Source organism: Sesamum indicum, linkage group LG8 (assembly GCF_026168435.1).
Source record: "Sesamum indicum cultivar Baizhima isolate 11 linkage group LG8, ASM2616843v1, whole genome shotgun sequence".
Taxonomy (NCBI): Eukaryota; Viridiplantae; Streptophyta; class Magnoliopsida; order Lamiales; family Pedaliaceae; genus Sesamum; species Sesamum indicum.
The window spans coordinates 28,323,951-28,336,059 of NC_142664.1; the positions used below are offsets into that span (position 1 = coordinate 28,323,951).

Below are 12,109 nucleotides of genomic sequence, written 5' to 3' on the forward strand. Positions count from 1 at the left end.
GGGGAAGGTTATACAGTTGCTACAAAAAAATTGACATCACCATTTTATATGGAATATTATTTTAATATACAGAAATATATATCGTACTGCTTTTTAATTTATATTTTATATTCATATATATATAAAGCATGCTGAAAATTGCAACAAGAATAAATGATAAATGAGACTAAAATTGAAATTTATGAGAAACCCGTATAAAACTTGCAAAAGCACTACTATGTCTGGGGTGGAAAAACAGAATTCCCTTCCGCTACAGCCTACAGCGCTACCTAATAACCCTATCAGATGTTCCAAACTGAAAAAGTGGAAAAATATCAGAATGTTATTCAGTCTGAATCAGTAGCATCTACAGTAACTCTGTTATTTTCGTTCTATAGCAAAAACAGATTCATACTCGCCCACAAATTAATCAACGAATTCGTCAGGGCAAATTTCCACAAACACAGGCAATCGCTTTCTTGACTTAGTCCCGTAAAGCACTTTCTCTATGTGAGCATCCACATCTTGTTTGGAGGGGTTCTTTTTCTCTGTTGAACCCAATGGCAAACTGACATCAATCCCGTCGTCCCCAGGAGTCCAATCAGATCTGGGCGGGGGCGGAGTAGTATTTGCGGTTGCGCTGCTGGAACTGGTACTTCCAGAAAGTTGTTTGACTTGGCTGGGTGATGTGGGGAAGTCCATTCCCGTTGGTGGCGATGGAAATGAGAAGGGTTCTGCTGCTGCGGGTGGCAGTGGTGGTGGTGGTGTTTTGACTTGGCTAATTGGGGGATATTTTGTGCCATATGATGATGGGGTTGATCCCTCTAAATTGTTGTTCAATTTGAAGGTCTATGCCAGAGAAAATTGCAAAAGAATATCCGGAAACATACGAGAAATCATGGGCCATAACAGATTTTCCAATTCAGTAGTTACGATTTGTAAGACTTATTGGAGAAAAAGGAAAGTGTAGAAAAGCAAAGAAGAAAGAGTAGATTAACCAGTTCTCGTACCTCAAGTTTGGTCCTGCCCGAGGAACGAGGAAGGCGCAGCTCCTCTCTGCCATGTGCGAACTGTTTCAAGTGAATTCAAGTTCCAATAAGCATATTAAATCGTGGTTTGACCTAATAGGGATAAATGCGCTTTTAAGTTCGTTCGTGAATGTTAACTTTTCTCGTCAGAGGGGTGAAATGATAAAGTACTAGAAGTCGGCGTACCCGTAGATAAATCTTGAGAAGAAAATTAACCGTCGGATCAGAATAATGGAAGAGAGAGTGAGAGCAATTGACCTGGCATCCGGAGCCAAATTGGCATGCACCAGTATTCTCCCAAAAACGGCACAGCCTATTCTTATAGTATCTGCTCTGCTCGGTGCCGCTACCTCTACCGCCACCACCGGTTGACGGTGAAGAAGTTGAATGCGATCTCCCGCTAACAAGACCGCCAATAACGGAATTGGATGACGTCGCTAGCCTCATTCTTCCTTCACCGCCTCCTTTATTGGACTTCGGCACCGGAATCCCATCCATAACAATCACATCCTCCTCGACCTTCACCGGCGTAATGAATACCGATGGAGTCTCGAAGGTGGACGACGGATCGGCAGCCTCAAGATACGTCACCAGCGCAGACGGAGAACTCGAACTGTCGGATGGGTATGGATCGAACATTGGACTGTAGCGGTGACCTCCGGCCAAATTCAGCACGTTGTGTGAGACGGCGCCGTCTAAGGACTTGAGCTTCGGAGCTTTGGACTCGCGCTGGTTTTCCATGAAAAGTCACTGCAATTGATTCTCCAGTCCAGAATCACAACACGTTCCCCATAATAGTGATTAAAGTTCGCTGAAATTTTTTGACGCTCAACCGAAATTTGAAATCTTCCTTTTATATATATATAAGCATGAACAGCATTAGATGTTTCTTTCTATTTTTGATTGGACTAAAATACCCTTACAATAGTATTATAGTGTTATTTACGTTAATTGATATTGTGACTATCTAAAACTTAATTTTAATGATATATGAAATTAATAGAAAATATTAAGGGTTAAATATAAGAGAGGTAAATCTAAGAGAGTGCATATATGCGAAGGCGAGCCGTAATCCGCCAAAAAGAAAGCATTGAAGCAACCAAGTTTACACAAAAATAATGTTGAAAGAGAAGAATGAGGAGAGTATGAAAAGCATCAGTTTTGTAGCAGAAATTGTTGAAAGTAACAGACATGAAGGTCATATCCTAAAAAACAAAGTTCCAATTATAAGATGAACACAGCAAATGCATTGATATGTAAGCGAGGAACTCCGTTTATGCTTCTTTGCCCCTTGGGTTTTGCGCCATTCACGGGATTTACATTTACAAGAAACATATGTACATGCTACAAATTGGATCAACTTTCAGAACAATTACAACTTTTATTGAACATTCATATGGATGCAATGAAAACATGCATTCCCCTTAATTGCACATGCCAAAATACACTACTAGTTCCATATTTTCAACCATATTTATGTAAGTTCAAATACAAGGAAGAATTGTTCCAAGAAACGAGATAGACCACAACTCGCCATTGTGGTAGACCCACTTCAAATCCCATTTATTACATTATTGAGATTTCCTCCTAGCAAGGACAGCAGTCCACCACCATGGACTCTGCCCTCAGGAACGATGAAATCGATGCTCTTTCTTGCATCATTGCTGCCGACGCCATCACCCCCGCTGCTCCTTTCCAGTTGCTTCTCCGAACCCAACGGTCTTGAGTAAGACGATGAGGTCTTCATCGACAAAGGAACCAGTACCTGAGGAGGGATGAGCTGTTGCCGTTTGGCTGGCTTCTCGAATGAGTTGATTGTGTCTGAGATTGCAGTTACACCCGACGATGAACATGTGTTGTTAAAGTTGCTTTGAGCAGTTGATGCGGTAGCCGGTACTAGTCCGTGGAAGAGGCCTGGCCCAAGCATTCCTGCTCGTTTCGTCTCCCGGCCCTGAACCAGGCTGCTGTGTGCAGCGCAGAGACCATTCTTTCCTCTTGCAAATTTTTCGCATTTCCCCTCACCCCAGTTGCACCTCTTTCCACCTCCGTGGGCCTTGCAGAAGTCAGTACTACCCTGAGCACTCTTCCCGCAATTTTCGATCTTGCACCGTTTTCCCCCACCATGTTTGACACAACAATCAGTCTTGCCACGGGCACTCTTGGTGCAACCGGGAATGGAACACCTCTTTCCTCCTCCATGGGCAACACAGAAATTTGTACCTCCATGCACACTTTTTGGGCATATCCCACCACCATCAAACATGCAACGTTTCCCACCACCGTGCCCTTTGCAGAGCGGTGTGCTTCCTTCGGCACCTTTTGTGCAGCCAGCAAATATGCATCTCTTTCCACCACCGTGCGCTTTACAGAATGTGGTACTCCCCTGCGCACCTTTAGTACAGCTGAGGAACTGACAACGTCGTCCACCACCGTGAGAGATGCACAGGCCAACCTGTCCTTCAGCACTCCTGGTGCAGCCTTCGACCTTACACCTCTTTCCCCCACCATGCTTGATGCAAAGACCAGATTTACCACGTGCCGCTTTTGTGCAACCTCCTGGATGTCCACAACGTCTCCCACCACCATGTGCTATGCAGTAATCTGTCTTTCCCTCAGCACTCTTGGTGCATCCTAATTGCTGACACCTTTTCCCTCCTCCATGGGCTTTGCAATATGCCGTTCGGCTTTCTGCACCTTTATTGCAACCCAGCTTTTGGCATCTCTGTCCGCCCCCATGGCCAATGCACAGACCTGTTGCCCCTCTCGCTCCTTTTGTACACCCAGCAAACTTGCATCTTCTGATATAGCTGCCTCTGTGATCTGCTGATAATGTAGCACTTCCAGGCTCAGATACAGCACTGATGGAGTGATTAGAGACATTTGAAGGTTTAGAACTCAGAGGAGAAAGTTGACAATCAGATTTCGCACTAAGTTCAAAAGACTTGTTCAGGGTCACCGACACCTCAACCTTTTCCATTCTTGGAGCCATAATAAGGCTCCTCATATAGCCTCCTGATTTCTTGGCTGACGTAGAACCCTCATCAACAACAGGAATCACACGTTGGTTACCATCTGCAGACACTTGATCAAGCTGATTAGTTGCATCAACATGACTCTGAGTGGAAGCTGAAAAGTCGAGCATATTGGAAAATGCATCAGCGCTCCCTGACAGCCCGAGCTTCAAAATTGAATCATGTTGAGTTGACAACACTTGAGTAAATACGGCGGAAAGTCCCTTAGTTTTGTTATCACTTGAAGGGGGACACTCAATAGAATAGGCACTTGGCGTCGGGCCCAATCCTAGAACTAATTTGCATCCATCGTCTGGGGTATTTCCTTGACCACCAATATTAGTTTCATTGTTGCTAAGTGTGACACCTTCACGTGTTCGGTATCCAAAGCCATCCAACCGCAGGGTAGTATCTCCGACATTACAATTCTTAAAGAGATCACCACAAAAAGAGGAATACATTTTGTTCTTGATCTGATTAATGGAAATACCTATACTAGTTTGAAGTAATGATGGAGCAGCTCCGAAAGAATGCTACTCAATGCCTAGTGGGAAAAACCATAAATTAAAATGAAAACAACAAGACAAACATACACTCGACCTCCACCGCTCACAAAACCTGATGTATCCGACCTATCCATTATATAAACTGCCTTGGAGAAGCACTGTGTATGTTTATAAACAAAACCTGCACGTGAACATGGTATCGAACTTATTAGAAAGCAAAACAAAACATCACTAGAAAGTGTGGTTAGTCGAATCCAACATACACATCGATTTCCAGTCAAGTACGAATTCCTCTAAATTCCGTCACCCAATAGAAGAGAACGGTTGCAAAATCTGAAAGCATACACAAAGAAAAGGTAAAGTAAGCCCCAAATAAGTTACATGGTTCAATCTAATACATAAGAGCTCAAAAGATTCACTGTTCAGAGAATAAAGAGATCTCTAGGTTAACCGAAGAAAGACTGAATAAGCGTCCATGCATACCAAATCCAAGATGATGCATCATGTGTTACCATTATATATACAACATGAATCCTCATAGTACTTGCCAAAGAAAAAAACACAAAGTAGTCAAGTTAGCATCAAGACTAGCATTGCTAGATCATGTGAAGAGGTTGTGGCAACTCCAACTAAATAACCTTAGAATGCAACCCCACCAACATAGTAGAAACTAAGTTCGAGTCCTGAATCTCCTAAATGGATCAAGCATTATAAGTTAGCCAGCTCGAAATACACTGACATAAAGTAGATTCCCCTAATAAATCTTTTTCCTTTTTTTTTTAATCAATAGAGGCTAGGTAAGGTTAAGACGTTGTGGTACTCCAACTAAATAAAACATAGAATGCACCCCCACAAACACAATAGAAACTAAAAGATGGTTTGGGTAAATGAGAGGAAAGAGGACGTGAAAAAGAGAGAGAGAGGAAAAAGAATAATAGTTTTTCATTAAGTTCTTTGGTATCATTGAAAGATGAAAAAATCGCAAATACTTCCTCCTTGTTTGGTACCATGAAAATAGATTAAGAATGAAAGACTAATTTTTGAAATTTGATTAATTAATCATTTCTCTTCATTTTGCACTAGAAAATAAACAAGTCAATATTATACTAAAATAACTTCAAGTTACTAAAAATTTAAAAACTTATTAATACAAATATTCATCAAACAAGCACAAGAATATTTTTGGAAAAATTATATATTGCAAATAAAATGAGTATTGTTCATTTATTCTAAATTATTCGATAAAGATCAATAGCAAATTAACAATAAAAATTATGGAAAATGCAAAAACAAAGCATGTTTTCGGAATTGTTAACTTCAACTCTAAATCTCCTAATTGGATCAAGCATTACAAGTCAATTGTAGCCAACCCATAATACACCTACACAAAGTAGATTTTCCTAATACAAGTTTTAAATTCTTTGTGTACATTTGCACATATTTTTTTAATCAATAAAAGGTTAGATGAGGATATTCCCCTATCAGATTCACTTCATCATGCAGGAAAACATCACAAGTTACACACTTGCAATCTATACACAACCATGATATAATTAAACAAGAACTTCTTAAGACAAGATTAATTATCTCATACGACGCAATACAGATTGAAGATTTGGTATTTATATAAATCAGATAATTGTTTAAAATTCATCTCTTTCCAAAGATCAAACCAATCCTCATCCCTCAACTATGAACATCAATCCAACTTCTACAAGAAGCTCATCGCTGAAATATGAGATCTAAAGATTCACCAGACAAAAGACAGTGAATAGAAGAGAGCAAAGAGTCAAACCCCACCTCTGAAGCTCACAACACCAATACTACACAATCAAGAATCCAAAAGCAATCACAAACATCTAATTTTTGAACCACCAACAGCGAAAAAGCTAGTGATAGCAACTTTGCATGAACCAAAACATAGCAAAATAGCCACAAAAATGATTAAACTTTTGTGGTAATTCCCACAAAAGAAGAAGAAAAAAAACAGATGTCTCCAGACCCATGTAGACACTAATGCTCAGAATCCCATCAAACTCATTTTCTGCAAAAAAGAACAGCACTGATATACTTGGATAAGCAAAGAGTGAAAGAAAATGGAAAATTACCCTTCAACCAGCAGAGTTTTTTCAGCAAAGATGGAATCTTTCTCTCACTCCATTTGCATCACAACCAAATTTTCAGAGTGTAGCTCTAGAGAGAGAAAGTGGGCTAGAGAATGGGAGGGCAAGAGAAGAGGCAGCATCCAACAACAACTACCAGTTGAATACCAACAAAGTGTAGAAAAGGAAAGAAAGGAAAAGAGGGAAACTTATATGATTTGCTAACCAAGAATTAAAATAGAGCTATGCTTAACTTAGCTCGGATTTCCCAATTTGAATCTTTTTATTATAAATTAATGCCACTTTTATATTTATACTTTCTAATATTTGAATAATTACAAAATATTCATTTAGAAATTAAAAATTAATATTTCATTTTCAAATTTATTAATATTTTTTAAATATACATAATCATATATATTTTTAAAACAGATATATCTATCTATACCAAAAAAAAATTACTTTTAATAGGCAAGACGTGAATCCAATGTATTACTCTTACAAATACTCTTTTCTTTCCTAAATAATTGTTGATGTAAATAATCAATTATTTTATAAATTTTAATTAATTAAATAACATAGAATAAAAAATAAATAAATTATGGGCAGATGATGTATTTCCATCTCTTGTAAAAATCAAGCCTGAAACTTAATATAGGTAGCCTTTTAGATTCATTGAGTGGGAGTGAGATTGACAAATGACGATAGTGCCCCTTTCCTTTGCTGACACAACAAACACAACTGTTTTTCTCTGGACGATTTTAGGCAGCAGACACATTAGATGATTCGGACAATGCATCATACTTTTGGGTGACAGTGACACGGACGCGCCTCTGTTTCACATCCTTTGCCCTTCATTATCACATTTTTATTATTTCAAGCTTATTTTAAATATATAAATATATGTATTTCCCTTTTGCTTAATAATATACGCAATCGTCTCATATTGATTGCGAAGCGATTTATAAATCATAAGATTTTCTCTTGCTAGCGACACAAATAATTTTTCAAAATAAAACGGTGAACTCAAAATAAATAATACTTCAATTTATAGAACTCCGATCGTCGCAACTCGCAAGTCACATCATCAACATAATATTTCTTTTAATGAAAATAAAATAAATTGTAAGACACATGCTAGAGATAAAACAGAATTACATTTTTATTTTTTTTTTCATTTGTGATATAAATTTTTTTCATAAGAAGGGTGGGACCTGGGTGGGTGACATAAGGAGGTGGGGTGGAAGAATTAGTGGTGGAGGTGGAGTTGTCGTGGCGCGCCCTTATCGGCTAGCGCGTGGCCAGCCTTTTTTAAAAGGAATCTCCAATTGTGGTTGAGCTGGCTTGCATTCGTGCTGGCTTGGCTTGGCTTAGTCCAATTCCATCTCTCTTCTTCTTTCTTCTGTTTTGATAACTTTTTAAGCAAAATAAATATGTATTTGTGGCTTTATTTTAATTCTTAATTATAAATTTAAAAAGGGAAGAAAAAATTTAGTTAAATATATATATATATATATATATATTAAAATACATTTATGAAATTATCGAAATCACTGTAATATGCATGTGATATATGAAATGCATCATCAGATATAACATCGATTTCTTACAATATAAATTTTGCATTGCATTATTTGCAAATTGCAGTTACATCCCCAAATTAACTTTACTATTATGAATTTATCTATCAATTTAATTGTAGTAATTAAAAAAAATATGGAATTCTTATGATTGATTCCAATAAAATAAATCAATCAATTAAAGTTAAATATTAAATGAGTCTGTCTGAAAATAATTTTAGATCCATCCAATAAAATAATATTTTTTTTAAACGAGAGAGCGAGAGAATTTCAAAATCATTTATACTACAAAATTATCAAATCTTTATAATTAGTATTCCTTTTTCCTTTTTATTTTTGCGCGGTGGACGCATAGACATTGTACCTTTAAAGTGTTAATAAGAAAGCGAAATCGCATTTTAATACGAGGTACAAAAGTAGGTGCGATTTATGGTAAGATGCATTGAATCCACAAAATAAAAAGATCCATATATATTTTGTTTTTTTACCCTTGCTCCTTATCTCTTTATTTTTTTAATATAATACATAAATACTCAATAGTAAAAAATTTACAGAGAATTAACACTCAGAACACACTCGATATTTTTGCATAAATTATTTTTATTTAATTAAATATATTAAAACTAAGGAATAAAAAAATCAATAAATATTTTAAGAGTAAATTATAATGGACTTCTTGATATTATCGTAATTACAACTATTTTATCGTTTTTTGAAAAATCACTTTGCAATCAACGTTATTTTTAGAATGGGTTGTCACGAAATGATATTTGTCAGATGATTATTAATTTTTATAAAATATAAAAAATTTATTAAATAATACTAAATATTTATAATTATGATAAATATACAAAAATTAATTGTAATTTAGTGTATATTACAGTAATAAAAAATAGTTATGATAAGGATGTGAGCATTGATGAATGGTAGAGATGGAAGGAGGTGTGACTGTGATTGTGATTTGGAGGAGGTTTTGTTTGTTAGTAGGAGGGGTAACGGTAACACACAAACACACAACTAATATTGGCGCTAATAATTACAACAAGTGGAGAATGAAGAACACGTGGGGATACGACAAAACAAGATGGTCGCACAAATCGATGACGCCCGAACACGTGGAGGAAAACGACTGGGCTAAAAGAAAGCGGAAGATGATTGGTCGAGATCCAGGAGAAAACTTAACGATGTGTGACGCCTCAACAACGCAACGGGGTAGGACGGGACCTCTCCTTAATTATTGTGCACGCCCCCCCCCCCCCCCCCACCTAATAATAAACTACTTCTAGTAGTAATTCTCCTTTATTTTTTTTAACATTAAATTGTGAATTATTTATTTCTTTATATAATAATGTTTTCTTATTTGTATTTTTCTTATTTGAAATCATAATTTTAAGATAATGGGTAAAGTTGGAAACTGAGAAGAAAAAATTATATGATTAGAAAAAAGAGAAGCGAATGCGACGCACAGGAGGAAGAAAAAAGACAGCAAAACTTCTTTGTCATTATTTGTTGTATATAAGGTTAATTTAGTCATTATATTAGATATTAATTGTTGTAATACATGTGTGTTTATTATATTTTAAATAAAAATAAAAAATATAAATCAATACGTCACATTTTGAAAAAAAAAATCAACTTAAGAGTATTATCGACATAATAAAAAAAAATTAATGTAGTGATTTCACAAATCATCATTTGTCAGTGAAAATTACCTTCTGCTTTTAATATAAGTATAAATTAAATAATTGTTTGACTTTTAAAATGTACCAAATTATTGTCTTGTTTGTAGCCTTTTATTTCTGAAATGGGTTTTTTGTAACTAAGTTACTAAGTTCATTTTTCTTTTAAAGATTTTGACATTATTTATTTTAAATATGATTAGTCAAAATTTGAAAAAAAATATATCTGAATTATTTGATTTTGAAGTAACATAGATATACAATTTATTTTGTTGGTCATCAAGTTTGGATTAGAAGAAATTATAAAAATGTGATTCCTGAACTTTAAAAAAAAAAAAAAAAACTCACTGTTTCCGACATTAAAAGTTCCAAAAATCTTATAACCCCACTTTTTTCAAGGTTTTTTTTAACCTATTATTATATTCATAGCGTTTCTGTTGCATTTAATCCTAATAATACTTCCGATAAATAATGATAAATTGCTCAAACTTTGACATAATGCAATTACAAAGTCAACATTTAGGGGGAAAAAACAAAATAATAATAATAATAATTAAAAAAAAACTCGCGACCTTTGAGCAGGAGAAAAAACTAAGTTGGATTCATTAAATTTTAGGAGCAATAATTAGGGGAAGACCATGTCCAAAATTATAGTGGGGACATATAAAATTTGAACAACAATAATTGATAATTATATTACCACTAATCAAATATAAAATTAATAATATGTACATCCCTCCGCGTTACATAATTGAGGAATCAATTATTTTAATTGTAATAATATTATAGTATTAGGGAAGAAGATACCAAGTTGCGGAATATTCAAACAAGATGCACACTTACACATACACATCCATCCACAATTGAACAAATCCAACCTACGTGGACTCTGCCCCTCCCCTGTCTCTTTCTTGCCAACCCAATCCCTTTCATCATTCAAAACCTATGTGTCCAAACCCCATCCAAAATATTAAGTCGATCATAATCATTTAATATTAATATCTCAGTATATATATTGTTCATGTGTAAATTTTGTCCGTAAAATATATATATATATATTATAAATGAACATTGATAATATTTAAATACATGACTTCTTATTTGATCCGACTCTGATGCTATACTAAACAACCAATTCGTCTAAAAATGTAAACTATGAAAGAGGAGAATCGTACTTGCTTATAAATATTTGAAAATGTACTTATAAATGTAATTTTTGTATAATCGATAAAGGGGTTTGGTTACTTAATTTTATAATAGAAAATGATATGTTTTTATCGGTAGAATCGTTATAAATAAAATTTAATTATAATAAGAAGGAATTGGTTGGCGCAAAAGCCGTAAGAATCTCGCCGTCCATGGTCCGTGGTCCATGGTATATTCCATTTATTTAAGTACGTAATGTGTGAGAATTTATTTATTTATTTTAACTTATTATATCTTTTCTCTTAACAATTTTAGTATGGGAAACAACTCCAAATATTGAGTTCTTTGATATTTTTTTTTAGTAAATTAGGGTATTTGACTGCCAAAACTTTTTTGTTATTGCATTGAGATTAATCTGTATTTATAGCTCGACGATATAAAAACGAGAGTAGCCACACAAAAAAAAAAAAAAAAAACTCTTAGTTTTAGATTATATTTCAATAAATTGTTATTTCGTACTGGACGAAAAATATTAAAGTTAATCAGACGTCGTCTTCCCTTAGGATTGATCAAATCTTTAAAACAATTATTACATAGAGGGAGAGAAAAATGAATATAATTCAACAAAATAAAATAAAAGGAAGAGGATAATAGCAAGTAGGAGGAATTGAATAGCACTTAGGCAATATGAAAGGTTATCAATCTTTAAAAAAAAAACAGAGGAAATTGCAAGAAAAGAAGGAAGTCAACCTAATTTGTGGCTCCTTGTACATGGGAAAGGGATTATTTGATTTTTAAATTAATACGTCATTTTGGTTAGGGATCTAAGTGACAGCATGTACACATATTTTCAATGTATGGAATCCGTATAAGTCCACCGTGTTATTACATGTATCTCTATCTCCTAGAAGTCAGCTAACTCAAAATTATAATGCTTAGGAAATTTGAGATAATCATACTCATCAATGTGGTAAAATATGTGTAAAGTCTACCGTACAACTGGTCATACATTGTGTTGTATAAGGATTATGTTTGGTTTCATATTTTTGCATTTTTTAAAACAAAATAAAACACATTT

At 35.0% G+C, this 12,109-nt stretch overlaps 2 protein-coding genes across 4 annotated transcripts; both read right to left on the reverse strand.

The window, feature by feature from the left end:
* Nucleotides 1-150: 150 nt before the first annotated feature.
* On the reverse strand, nucleotides 151-1,829 carry LOC105169191 (uncharacterized). Of its 2 annotated transcripts, none has more exons than XM_011089534.3 (3): nucleotides 1,266-1,829; nucleotides 990-1,049; nucleotides 151-828 (listed from the first exon to the last, which is right to left on the reverse strand). In XM_011089534.3, exons 1-3 carry the CDS (start codon nucleotides 1,746-1,748, stop codon nucleotides 406-408), a joined length of 966 nt encoding a protein of 321 aa, XP_011087836.1. In that variant the 5' UTR covers nucleotides 1,749-1,829; the 3' UTR covers nucleotides 151-405. The 2 variants fall into 2 exon arrangements, with proteins under 2 accessions (XP_011087836.1, XP_020552074.1); XM_020696415.2 differs by having other exon boundaries at nucleotides 1,194-1,829.
* A 539-nt stretch (nucleotides 1,830-2,368) lies between these two features.
* On the reverse strand, nucleotides 2,369-6,819 carry LOC105169193 (uncharacterized). Of its 2 annotated transcripts, XM_088884290.1 has the most exons (3): nucleotides 6,633-6,819; nucleotides 4,788-4,857; nucleotides 2,369-4,705 (listed from the first exon to the last, which is right to left on the reverse strand). In XM_088884290.1, exon 3 carries the CDS (start codon nucleotides 4,477-4,479, stop codon nucleotides 2,560-2,562), a length of 1,920 nt encoding a protein of 639 aa, XP_088740416.1. In that variant the 5' UTR covers nucleotides 4,480-4,705; nucleotides 4,788-4,857; nucleotides 6,633-6,819; the 3' UTR covers nucleotides 2,369-2,559. The 2 variants fall into 2 exon arrangements, with proteins under 2 accessions (XP_088740416.1, XP_020551890.2); XM_020696231.2 differs by lacking the exon at nucleotides 4,788-4,857.
* Nucleotides 6,820-12,109: the final 5,290 nt, after the last annotated feature.

Coding starts and splice junctions, on each gene's coding strand:
- LOC105169191 (XM_020696415.2), bottom strand. CDS start 1,748: ATGGAAAACCAGCGCGAGTCCAAAGCTCCGAAGCTCAAGTCCTTAGAC. Junction 1,050..1,193: donor TTCTCAAGATTTATCTACGG/GTACGCCGACTT, acceptor CACTTGAAACAG/TTCGCACATGGCAGAGAGGA. Junction 829..989: donor CGGGCAGGACCAAACTTGAG/GTACGAGAACTG, acceptor TCTCTGGCATAG/ACCTTCAAATTGAACAACAA.
- LOC105169193 (XM_020696231.2), bottom strand. CDS start 4,479: ATGTATTCCTCTTTTTGTGGTGATCTCTTTAAGAATTGTAATGTCGGA.